We start from the raw sequence: 12755 nt of genomic DNA on the forward strand, positions 1-12755 counted from the left end.
CACTTTCCTACCTCTCTGGGCTGTCTTTGTTTATTAAGCTGGCACCTGTTTCCTGTACTTTCTCGATCCGGGGCCTGAAACCATCCATGTCCAGCTTGGTAGCTTCAAGCTTACGGAGTAAAGCTTGTGTGGATTCTTCATTCTTCCCATAATCAGAGGTCTCCAGAATGAAGGTCCTCTCTGCCAGCCATGCCTCCACCTCCAGTAGCTGTATAAAATATAGGGATGAGCCTGAACACAGCTGTGATTTAGATCAAGACAAAGAAAACTGGAAAGCAGTGGTGCCCAGAGACATGTAAGTGAAAACAGAGAGCAGCTCAGGTGCCTTCCTGTAATGCAATCTAGCAGACACTGTTCAAAAAGATGTGTACCCAGAACCCGGTAATTAAGGTTACATGTTTATCCCTCACTTCAGTTACTTGGAAAAAAACCCTGTTATTTCTCCACTGTATCCATGTTTACCAGATATGAAAAATCAGGAGAGTATGAATTCTGCTCCTATCTCAGCACTTGCATCCATTCAACAACATAGTTATCGGTTCTTTTAAGCTAAGAAAGACCAATCTCTCATGAACCATCTTTACCTCATTCAGGAACAGATGGGCCTCATATGACTGCATGAGCCGCTGTCTCCTCTCTTGAGCCTCTGCCTTCAAGGTTTCTACAGAAGTCTCAAGCTCCTTCAGATGCTCCATAATCTTGCGAGAGGCTGAATGGCCTCCCCTTACCAGTTTCTGCCCTGTACTGAGCACTGCTTTGGTCAAAGCATCCCGACTGCTTATCTCATTCTCCAAATTCTGGAAAGAGTAAAGAGTAAAATGACAGACCAAAAATAAAAGCTGTGGAGATTTTTATACCAGATAATGTAGTCACGTAGCTCCGTTATAAATCACTTTTCTGTACATAAAAATGGGTCAGAGGTGCAAAGTCTGAGTGAATGCTCAAAGTGGAGTTGAGGAGTTTTTCGGGGTGAAGGATTGATTATAGAAATCAGATATAGACATGAATTTTGGACCTTGGTGTGTACCCACCTCAGAGTGTGGAGGGAAGAGGTTCTAACCACAAACCTCTTATTATCTGTTGATTCCACTGAAATACCACCCCCATTACACAGTGTTTCTTGCATTAAAACTTGTCTAGGGAAGAAAAATCATTTCATCTGCTCATCGGTATTTATCACTTGCCAACGCCTTTGTAGAAGATGCAGCTTTGCATAACAGCCATTGCAAACACTGTAGGTACACGTACTACCAGGCAACCAAGAGGACAAGGAGAGAAGAAAACTATTTGAACCAGTTCTCAAAGACTTTACTTGAAATTAATTTTTGAAGACTGGTAGATTTTAAAACCATGTGCATACCTCCATATACCCCCTAGTATGATATTTGCCTGTATGGGGAAGGACCATGCCATCAATTTGTCTGTGGTTGGATGTGCATTCCATGGCTAACTATGCCTGAACACCTTGAGCACAAACCCACCCCACCATTTTACAATTGTTCTGTTTATTTTCATAGCTGTGAAACAGGCAGTTTCAGACTCAGACTGCAGTGCAGTGTTGATGTAGAAGAGACACCCTCTGTGAGGAGAGGAACTGCTTTTTCAACTTAAGTATCAGACTTGGCTGGAAAAGAGCTCTGATTCTAATCTTGCCTTTAACTTCCCCCTATTAATTTCAAGACAGCCACTATGTTGTTGAAACGTGACACCGTATCTGACCCGAGCAGAATGGAATCCAGTGGCAAAGATTATAAAACATCTTGTACTGTGTATTAATAATAAGCTAGCAGCATGAAGAACAACTTTGCAGTTGAACATTTAGGAACATGTAAAAACAGTACTTCATTTATAACAACAGGCACTAAAAAAATTAAAAAAAAAGGGGAGGGGGGAGTAAGGGGAAACTCTGTTCCAAGCCAAACAGCTGTGCGTATGCATATTATATTTGTGTGTACACGCAGTTTTGCAAGACAGTATTTTTTTTTTAGACTGATACATTTGGCACACAATCTGTTCTGTTGTAATGAACCAAGGACTGAATTTTGCAAATCTGGACCTGCTGGAGTGTGTCCAGAGGAGAGCCACAAGGATGATCTGAGGGCTGGAGCACCTCTCCTATGAGGAGAGGCTGAAAGAGTTGGGGCTGTTCAGCCTGGAGAAGAGAAGGCTCCACGGAGATCTTATTGCAGCCTCCCAGTAGCTAAAGGGGGCCTAGAGGAGAGCTGGGGAAGGACTTTTTACTCGGGCATGTAGCAATAGCATGAGGGGGAATGGCTTTAAACTGGAAGAGGGCAGGTTCAGATTGAACGTTAGGAAGAAGTTTTTCCCTTTGATGGTGGTAAGGCACTGGAAGAGGTTGCCCAGAGAGGTTGTTGAGGCCCCATTGCTGGAGGTGTTCAAGGCCAGGCTGGACGTGGCCTTGGGCAACCTGGTCTAGTGGGAGGTGTCCCTGTCTATGACAGGGGGGCTGGAACTCAATGATCTTCAAGGTCCTTTCCAACCTAAACCATTCTATGATTAAGACAAACAATAGAGGGTGGAACTAGTAGTATATTCAATTCTTGACTGTTATGTTACCTCTGACATTTGTTTGCCTGTAACCCAACATTTAAAAAAAAAAAAGGTCGAGATTCTCTTTGAGAATTCAAAGCTTATATTTTAGTCCTGCTTCCAGGAGAATAAGAAGCAAGATGGCAGGAAGAATTGGCATTTTATTTGCACTGGTATTATGGTCTGTATCTCCTATTCTCACAGTTTGTTGAAATATTTTGAGATGTGGCCAATTAACACAAAGATAATTGTAGCCTAAAGCAGTATCTCCACTGTTCCTTCAGCTATTCCAAATATTTTCTCAGATTAATTCAGCTCAAACATTCCTTTCTTCCATGAACCTAATTACTTCCTTACCATGTCAATCAGCTCATAATTTTAAGGAGCAGTTGCACACATAACAACATTTATACTCTTAATCATGATGAAACAAGCTTTTTGTTCTTACTATCTTATCTCAGTCACCAACTGCACCTTGCTTAAATACAGAATTTTTATAAATATGAGAATTACATTGAATATTAAGAAGGTGCAAACTATTCAGAATATACCCATGGGTCTTACTCAGGAATATTCTGAAAGAGGCATTTAAAAATATTTTACCATTCTTCATTAAATTGTGAGGACATCTAGGGTAAATCAACTTTTTAAGAGACTTCATCCCTGTCTTAATGTGTCACCTGTAGCAGTCTTGACGTTTTACCCTGGGGACATTTCAAATTTTTTGTAAGTTCAGATTTTTATTTGTAGACGTGCAGATTGCACCAAATGCTTGGGCTTACTCTCTCAATTTATATGTATATATATCACATACACTCCCATACACTTTATAAGATATTCTGTCTTTCCCAGCCCTATTGCAGATTGCACAGACTTCCCCCAGAGGCGCTTGACTTGGCACTTAAATGGGCTATCACTTGCTAGCATTAAATACCAATAGGTGTTGGAAACTTTTAACAGGTTTGTTGTTTTTTTTTTTTTTTTTCCCCACCTCATGTTTGCAAAGAGACAGTGCTCCTTATTAAAAAACTATTAGGAAGGCAGCTGCTGTTTTATTGGTATTTGAGATGACAGTGGTCCAGGCACTGCTTTCTCTGACGGCTCATCTGAACCTTGTGAAATAATTCAGCAGCTATCTTGAAAGCTACCACTGGAATGAAGGTTGGCTAAGGGTCATCATAAAATCCTGTTAACTCCCTCCCTCCAGAGTCGAAAGAGTTTTGGGGAAAGATCTTTTCCTGGGAGCTCATCCTGAGACATCTGAGCAGTAAGCTTGCTTCAATGTACTTTACTGAGTTTCAAAGTGTATTTTTTTTTTAGGACATCTGTCACCCACAGGAGCTATGACAGGATGCACAACAGTTTGTAAAACCTATTTTGTATTGCAAAGGCCAGGTTTTGAAGTCAGTTCACAGAAAGAGCCAATGTGTCCACAGAAGGGCATATGGTGTGGCACCTACACCACTGCAATGATAAGCAGGATCAAATCCCACATATTGCCAAGTCATGGTCATATGCTTCAAAAAATGTCGTTATTATCAGACAAGGATAAGAGTAATCCCTGTTATCTTGAATCCTGTTAGCCAAAGCATGGCAGATGAAGTTTGCCAGAGGCAAACTGAATTTCATGTCCTCTCTCTGAATCTAAAGACTGATAATCGTTGTCACGTGACATTACCTGGTGCTTTTCTTGTAGACTCTGAACACTTGCCAGGGATTGGCCATAATCCCTGGAGGAAGCCATGGGGAGCTTCTCATGAACCCAGGCCAACTCTTCATCAACATCTCGGAAGAACTGGTACTGAAGTATGCTTGCCTCCAGACTTCCACGTCTCTCCTGTAGAGGTTCACGTAGACTTTTGTATCTGTAGGTATAAAGGGAACCCAGTGAGGACTGCAGATTAATAAGGAATGAGTGCAAAATGTTCTTTCCAGAATGACGTAGGGAAGGAAAGAAAAAAAAAATATGCAGGGAGGAAAAAGGCTGATAAAAATAAGAAAAGATGGTAGGAGGCAGACCAGGCACTCACACACCTCTGCACCAGTTGATCCACTCTCTCTTCTAGTTCATCAGCAAGAAAATGCTTCTCTTTCTGGAATTGCTGAGATGTGACCACAAGCTCTTGCAGCCGGTCCCTATGGCCAGCAATATCTTCCTCCAGTTCCTCTTGTTTCTTCAGATGACTGTTCAAAACCACCAGATCATTGTTGCTATATGGTGCTTTCAACTCGTTTTCCACATCTTCCAACCACTTCTCCATATCCTCTACGCTTCGCTGAAAATGAAGGCCCTTAGGACAAGCAGGAAGAAAAGGTCATTTAAACCTTTAGGACAGACACTACGATATAAAAATCTTGGCCACTTTCAGTAAGAATTACACTCAAACAGAAAGAAGCTTCCCAGTGCTCAGTGAACTTTTCACACATATGATGGTGATCCAAATGAAGAAGACAATTCAGTCAGAGTGAATGCAAGAACAAATGCAGAGAGCATCAAGAGCTAATCTTACTTGTGCTGCACAAATGCAAATGATGGACACAGTACCTTAAAAAGAAGCCATTTAAAGGGAGAGGTCCATTTTATATATATTGATAGCCAATGCAAAACTCAATCAAGAGAAGTCATGTGCCTGGAGCTAGAAGAGCGAAAAGCAGCTGTGGGTTTCTTCTCAATGTGTTGGAGAAAAGGCGCCATTGGTACAGATGCAGAGAGTTGACATGTATGAGCGAACACATTTTCCCCTAGTATCCCCCTCTAGAATCCTGATCTAAAACAGCAGCAGAAAGCCAAAGTGAACACAGCCTTCAAATCCCTTTCCCTCCATAGGGATCTCCAGTTCTCCCATTGATTCCATTCAATCAGTCCACACTAGTTTCTTTGCTCTAATGGTCTTGAAGATTCAGGTCTGATTGTATCAAGTGACACACTCATAGATGAGACGCGTAGCAAGGCAGCCATGTTGTCTCTGGAAATGACACCAAAACCCAACTACTGGCATTTCTGTATTACCTTGTAAGCGTCCTGCAGCTTGGCCCGTTTATCCTGGCAACTTGCTAGCAGTTCCTCCCATAGCTCTTCCATTTCTTGTAGTCTGGACTGAATGGCTTCAGGGGCATAGTGCCTCTCACGGAGCATCTTCTCCCCTTCCTATAGCAGAGAGAACAGTCACAGTTTTCTTACTTTGCTGAATGCACCAGAATATATCACTTTTGCCTCCATAAACAAAGTCTACCGGCACTCTTATGTAAAGGGCCGACTGCAGCCATCACTTCCTGACATAAGAGATAGAGGCCGCAGAGACAAAGAAAAAACAGATAAAGGCAAAATGCTTATTGAAACTAGGACAGAGATTGATTTTCCCATTTTTCTGGCCTCTGAAATGATTTGAAATGCTAGAAGGCAATATTAGAAGACAAAGGGTAAAGAGAATCTTCATTACGCAACACCTACTGTACACTTACATTGCCTAAAAGCTGGCAGGGAGCCTAGTTTGCAAGCACTCAGTTTTTTCTGTGATGCCCCACATTCTGTGAGCACTTTGAGATTGCCCAGCCACCTGTCCTTTTCTATTCCCTTCCTTGCATGTTAAGAGAGAAGTATCTCATACAAGTGAACCACTGTATGATATAAGAAAAACCCTTTTGACCATGTACTGTTGTCCCACTGTATTATGTATTAAAAATTTATCTGCATTTCTAATCTCTGAGCTGCAGATTCTTAACAGGTTGGCAGAAGAAGAGGTAGAGGGGGCATAGTACAACCTTCATCAGATAGAAGAGTCTGTAGGTATATCCTTCAGCTGGGACCAAGTTTGCTTATGAAAGTGAAACAGCTATTTCTACATTTTGCAATGGGGAAGAGGAGGCACAGCAAGAGAAAGGTGCTATACCAGGACAGCAGATGTTAATTTTCTAAAACGCAACTATTAAGGCTATTCCCAGCAAAAAAGACAGGGCGTCAAGACATAATGAGAAAGAGATTGTGCAAACAACTCTTTGAAAACAGATTAGTTTAGAGAGAATTGCAACTCCACCCTTTAATCCCCCTATTGTGTCTGCACACAGGGGGATTAAAACGTTTGAAAGAAAAAAAAAAAAACAAGTGTGCGTGTGGGTTCTACAATACTGTATGCAAGTGAGCCTGAGGAGGGAATCTACCTTTAATGCTTAGTTATGTCTTGCAAAATACAGCTAGTAAACACTGTGCTGAAAATAAGGTTAATAAACATGTAACAGTCTGTCCTTCCAAACTCATCATCTGATCACAGTTTCTGCCAAGTATCTGACAAAGCTTGTCAGACTTCCCTCGTATCTCTCCTACCAGCATGCCTCTGCAAAGGCAACTCTTGAAAACTCTTCTTGATCCTTTTTAGTGGATACGTGTTATCTGACTTGTTGAAGTTGTGCATCCAGTCAGCTAGGTTCTCTGCTGCAAAGAAACAAGTGTACCCCTAAAGTGGCATTCACCCTGGAGAAAAGACCCTAAAGTCAGTGGACTGAATCTTTCCTTGAAAGCACACACATCTTTTTCCATTGCATGCACAGTGAATATAGGTAGCAAGCTCACACTAGACAATAAGAGAGAAGTTGAAAGAAACCGATGGACACAAAGTTCTTGAAGGACTAAAAGAATAAGCTTCACAGTCCCCTCAGAGACGGCATGAATGATGTCAGTGAGGGGACAGTGATTCCCCTTCGCTTGTTTGAGATCACTGTAACTCGGACTGTCTGCAGAGTCTTTCAAGCCAGTTGCCCAGCCTTGCCATCAACCCCGCTTCTCACAGATTTGATGGAGTCCAGACGATTTCTATTGGCCATGATCTCCGCTTGAAAAGTCTGGTGCTTCTGCAGTTTGGTCTGCAGATTGCTTGGATCCTTCCAGCTATCATCCTGGGCAATGCTGTTCTTCTCATTGATCCAGGCAGCCACCTTTGGAGAGGAAAGAACAGAAGTAGACAAAACCTTCAGTGTCTCTTCAGCTCCAACCTGCCAGGCTCTCCTCTAATAGGTATAAAACATAGGACTAGTGAGTGGGGACACAAATGAGTAGTCCTGCTGAGGTTCTGCTTCCCTAAGCTCCTCCTGTCTTTCATAATGAAGTCACTCCTATATCTCTGTTTACCAGCAGTTACCTGGAAAGGGGGCTGTCTCCATGAGGTAATCTCAGTGAGAAAGTGCACGGGTGCATGGGGTAGAAAGGGCAATTATCTCCTTATTTCTAATCTACTGCCAGTATCTCACAAGAACTAGTTTGTCTCTTCCCATGAATTTTAAAATGGTGGCACATTCCCTTTTAATGCATCTATTTCTTCTGCATCATTCTGGCACCCAATGCACAGTAGATCTTTCGTCTGGTGACTGGAGGGAAGCTGTGACTTGAAAGCTGAAAAATATCCCTTCAGTCTTATTCTCATCTTTCCCAATATTATCTCATTCCAGACTCAGTTCCTTGATTTTTCTCTCAGTAAATCCCTTCAGGGATTCAGATCTATGCAATGCCATATATTTTAAGAGACCAGAATACCATGAATCCTGTGTAACCATACCTCAAAGGAATTCCTCAGCAACTTCTGCAGAAGCCTTGACTCCTCTAGCAGATGTCTGCGAGCAGCAGCATTCTCCAGCAGTTTCTCTTTTCTGAGATGAAGATAGATGAGTGAGGTAAAAGCCAAAGTGAATTAGGTAGGATAAGGGGTTTTAATTTTCATCTCTAAAACACACGTACGCTAACCCTCCATTCTCTAGGAGAGAACTGTCAATAATATGCAGCCTTCCAAGATTTGGACTGTCAGATAAGATGCTTGGGACACTTTAGGAAGGTTTACTAGCCGATAGGTATGTTTAAAGTACACACAGATTCTGCATATATGGTATTTGCCCCTAGGAATCACCATTATTGCCTTTCAGGGTACAAGAGAACAAAAACTCAGCATGTTTCTTATTTGGATAGCCCACGAGTACGATGGTATTTGTCACTGATAAACCAAAGCTACATCATCCTTTCACCTTTTTTCCAAATGTGGACCTGCAGCACTTTATTCGTGCTCATTTAGGCATGAGACAGTTTGATCATATTAATTAATTAACATCTTCACTTTAATCATAAGGGATCTCCAATCTTTCTTCGTAAATTTCACATATATCTTTTCATCTACCATAGCACTGCTTCTACTATCAGCATTTGTTTAAGATGAACAATACAGAATGTGCTAGGAGAAATAAAGTAATTTACATAAAAGGGCAATATCTGACCAGAAAAATCGCAAATGCCCTAATAGCTAATTTTAGCAGGCTTTAAGATCAACCCCATTAGAGCAGTGAAAAAGCAATTGTGTAGTAAATGACCTTTCTTGATGGTATTTAATGATAATGAAGTATCCAATGGCACAGTAGGCCTCTATCTTTTGTTAGCAGCACTGACTCTAAGGCCAGGCCAGGATACAGAATTACAGGAAATCTGCCCTTTTCTGAAACCCACTCCCCCTGCACTTAGCTGTATTTTGGAAACCTGCTAATGAAATATTGACTGGACTCAGGCCATTTTGGCAAGATCAAGGTGCAAGGCGCAAAGTTGAGTGAATGCAAACCAGTTTATGGTTCTCTTTAAGCATTTAAATGTATTAGTCACATGGGGAGAGTCTCATTGCAAAAGAGATGGGTGGCTGACATAGGAAGGGTTTGACTTCACCTTCTCAAAACGGCCTGGCATCTGTTGGTGATGTTGTCCGAGTCATAATGCTTGTTCTGCGTTAGCTGCTGAGCAAATGAAGCCATCTCATCAATTTTCTCCATCTGAGCTTCCAGGGCTTTTTCAAACTGTGCATGTTTCCGCTGTAGGCTCTCCACACTAGACACCGAGTCCTGGATAGATTTCAACAAAGGGAAGCTGCTTTCAAGTCAGAGTTTTTCCATCCACAACACTGATAATCCAGAAGCTAAATGGCATTTACCCGACATTTGCAAGCTGTCAAGAAAATTTATTGGTCTTTGAAATTTATTGGCATTGCATCTGAGACTTGTGGCCCAGATAACGTTCTATGCACGGTCTGAGGCCATTGTTTCAGCGTAAAAACTGAACTAACTGCTGGATGCTTAGCTTCTCCTGCATATTGTGCTGCATAGAACATATCACTTCTCAAGAGATAAAGCATCAGCTCCTAATCGTAAATCTATCTTAAGACAGATGCTATTTTGGAAGCAAATGTGGGATGCCAAACTGAGATCAGAGTTAAGTGAACAAATTTGTCACAGAAAGAGATTAAAATTAAGAGCCTCAGTTTCAACTCATGGACTTTGGAAGAGCTCAGATCCAGATTTGAATTTGAGGACTGGAGTCTGACATTACAGTTAATCTGAAGAGAAACACAGAATTTGAATTCTTGTAACATTTCTGAATCCCAAGTTTAATGACTCAGAGTTCTCTTTTCATCACCCCTCTTCACTTTTAATTTTAGAATCAGTGGTGTCAAAATGTTGTTAGCACAATAAACTCTGCTTTCCCACTATTTAAAGGAAGCAATAAAGCTCACATCAAATAGGTCGGAAAAAAAATCTAAACTTCTGGGTGCTCACATGAGTCATTGAAACGGAAGGTACTCACAGAACATTTTCTGTGCATTGCTGAGCTAAATATGACTGGAAAATGGGTGGCTCCTTCTAAGTCTCAAATAGGCCAATGAGGGGACTGTAAATACATACCTCCAGGCTGAAAATTAGAGAGACAGACACCAGCCACTAGCATTATATGTTTTTCATACCATTTGTACCCATTATATCTACACTGAACCCTCAGATGTAATTGTAGTTCCTGCAGAGACAACTAATTTGGTAGTACTACCCATACAAGGTGCAGGGTAAGCTAAGCATCAGAATGTATATCCGGCACCTTGCACAGCTTTTGCAACCCATGCATCAGTTTGTGGTTTCAGTTATTGCAGTGTTACTGGTACCTGAGGTAGGTAATTTAAAGCTACACTGGGTATGTCAGCAGTGACAGCAGTGATGACTCGCACACTACTGGTAAATGTATTTGAGTCAGATATGACCAGTTAGAGAGATGCAGTCTCATTTTCCTGCTATAATCGGAGTAGTTGGACTGTTTCATTACTCTTTGGGGCTGAGACTCCTATCTTGTGTAAAGTATCAAGGAAAGAAATTTGATCCTAAACTGTCAACAAGACAGAGCAGTAACTGCAGAAGGAGAAAGATCCCAGGAAGGTTCAGAGCACATCATCGTACTTCACAGCTCCCTTTCCTCCAGACCAATTGCAGAGAAAATTGTAATTTCTCAGAGCACCTACCCCTAAGTCCTCATTGGCTAGGAAAGCCTCTTTGCTGCTCAGCCAGCTCTCAGTCTGTTCCACATAGCCATAGAATTTCTGTATAGGGGAAGAAAAGCAGTCATAAACATGGTGTAAAACAGCGGCAAACCTGACTTTGGCTGAGTATGCTGAAAAGAACAAAATTCCAGGGCTATTCCAGGGCTATTCCAAAAATAAGCTGCATAGCACTGAATGGCAATAAGCATTGGATGCTACAAAAACCACATGTGTAACAATTATTATTGTAAATTTCTCTTTTATAATACGATTATTTCTTTTTGTCTAAGACATAGGATATGATAGTATACTTGTAGCTTGTTTGCTAATAGTGTAGCGAGTGCTCTGTAAGGTAACTGGCCAATAAAAAGGATGGTAACATGGCCTGAAATAAGTAGAATGTAATGCATAAAGAACCATGAAAGCAGCCCTTACCATATGGTTTAAGTTCTCAGATATATATACAAAGCTTTTTAGATGGGACTAGTAGCACCACCTGTTATTTAAGGTACTTGACATTCCCCATTGTAAAATCTCCGTTTAGGTTATATCTAACTTCTGCCAACAAGCCATTTGAGCAGAAATTTTGCAACTGAGATGACTGTTACAGGGAAGTATTTCTGGAAAACTGAAGCCAAAACATTTCTTTTCTTAGAAAAACCCGGAGAAAAATACAGTATTCTGTCCACGCTAAATTTTTCTTCAGATCATTTTTAAATACTTGCCTGTCTCCACATTTTTTGGGGGGGAAGTTATAGAATTTGGTAGAGTAGTGATGTTCCATTCTAAGAATGTGCTTTTTGCCAGCTGTATGACCAAATTTAGCTAAGTTTTATAGCCTTTGAAAAACATAGGAGCACGTATTCCACAGAAATTCCTTTGATTTCTGAATTCCAAATTTCTAGAAGTCCTGCTACCACTGAACATGCTTGGCCCTCAGCATACCTTCTGGAAAACGGTGAAACATACATTAAACACTGGGTATTATCAGCATATCTTTCATTATACCATCTTATATATTTGCTGTTTATACTGAGGAAAGTTGTCAGTGGCATGTGCATTCTCTGCTGAATGTCTTTTTACTCACCTGTAAATCTTGTGCCTGAAACAATTTTATATATTGCTCCTGCCATGCTTGGACCAATTCAGCCCAGGCTTGCTGTAGTCTGGAGAGGGACTGGTGAATCTCAGGGCTTGCGTAGTGACCAGAATTGGCAAGTTCTTGACCATAGTTACTGAGAGAGTTGAATCTTTCCACTCGTGCTTCAATCTCCTCCTAAAATATATTACTAAGGTTGATGTCAAGGGTTTATAGAGCGCCAGTTATTCAGAAAACAAGCCTTAAGGGGAAGAATATGGGCTGTAACTTTCCAACACTAACATTTGTATGGAAAATCATTCATCTTTGAGCTAAGATCCTGAAAGAGCATAGAATTGCGTAAGAGAAAATAAATGTGGACAATAAATGACTCTATTGCTCTAGTAACAACCAATCTCCTACAAATCAAAATTAGGATTAAATTAGACACAGATTAGAAAATGCTTAGATATAAATGAACACAGTTTTGAATGTCCATAATACTGCATCCCCCAGAGTCTATCATAAAGGTGGTTCTTGAGAAACAGTGCCTAGGATTTTTCCTCTCTTGCCAATTAACTTGGCATCAGATTATTGCATTAAAGACAAGGTTTTACTTTATTTCATGGTGTTAAGTTTTTACTTCTTTATTTTACATTTAACTTTTTCACCTGGTCTGAGGAATGATTTATGCCTGTATACTGAATCCTGAAGGTGAAAGCACTACAAGCAACTATGAACCCTGCAAACTGAATGTGGAATTCCTAATGCAAACTATTTGAAAATAAAAATAACCATGCGCTGAAATA

General features: G+C 40.9%; 1 protein-coding gene across 1 annotated transcript in view; it reads right to left on the reverse strand.

Annotated features, from left to right (window-relative positions):
- SPTBN5 (spectrin beta, non-erythrocytic 5) overlaps positions 1 to 12755 on the reverse strand; it is a gene marked incomplete at its 5' end in the record, with an annotated part of 100367 nt that overhangs the window by 15935 nt on the left and 71677 nt on the right. The window contains 10 exons of the mRNA XM_082484976.1: positions 12 to 208; positions 585 to 797; positions 4229 to 4415; positions 4585 to 4841; positions 5561 to 5698; positions 7333 to 7479; positions 8097 to 8187; positions 9239 to 9411; positions 10851 to 10928; positions 11956 to 12144. Coding sequence (XP_082341102.1) covers positions 12 to 208; positions 585 to 797; positions 4229 to 4415; positions 4585 to 4841; positions 5561 to 5698; positions 7333 to 7479; positions 8097 to 8187; positions 9239 to 9411; positions 10851 to 10928; positions 11956 to 12144 — 1670 coding nt within the window. The remainder of the gene's footprint in view (positions 1 to 11; positions 209 to 584; positions 798 to 4228; positions 4416 to 4584; positions 4842 to 5560; positions 5699 to 7332; positions 7480 to 8096; positions 8188 to 9238; positions 9412 to 10850; positions 10929 to 11955; positions 12145 to 12755) is intronic.

This window comes from Vanellus vanellus (genome assembly GCF_965231255.1).
Source record: "Vanellus vanellus genome assembly, chromosome: 6".
Lineage (NCBI taxonomy): Eukaryota > Metazoa > Chordata > Aves > Charadriiformes > Charadriidae > Vanellus > Vanellus vanellus.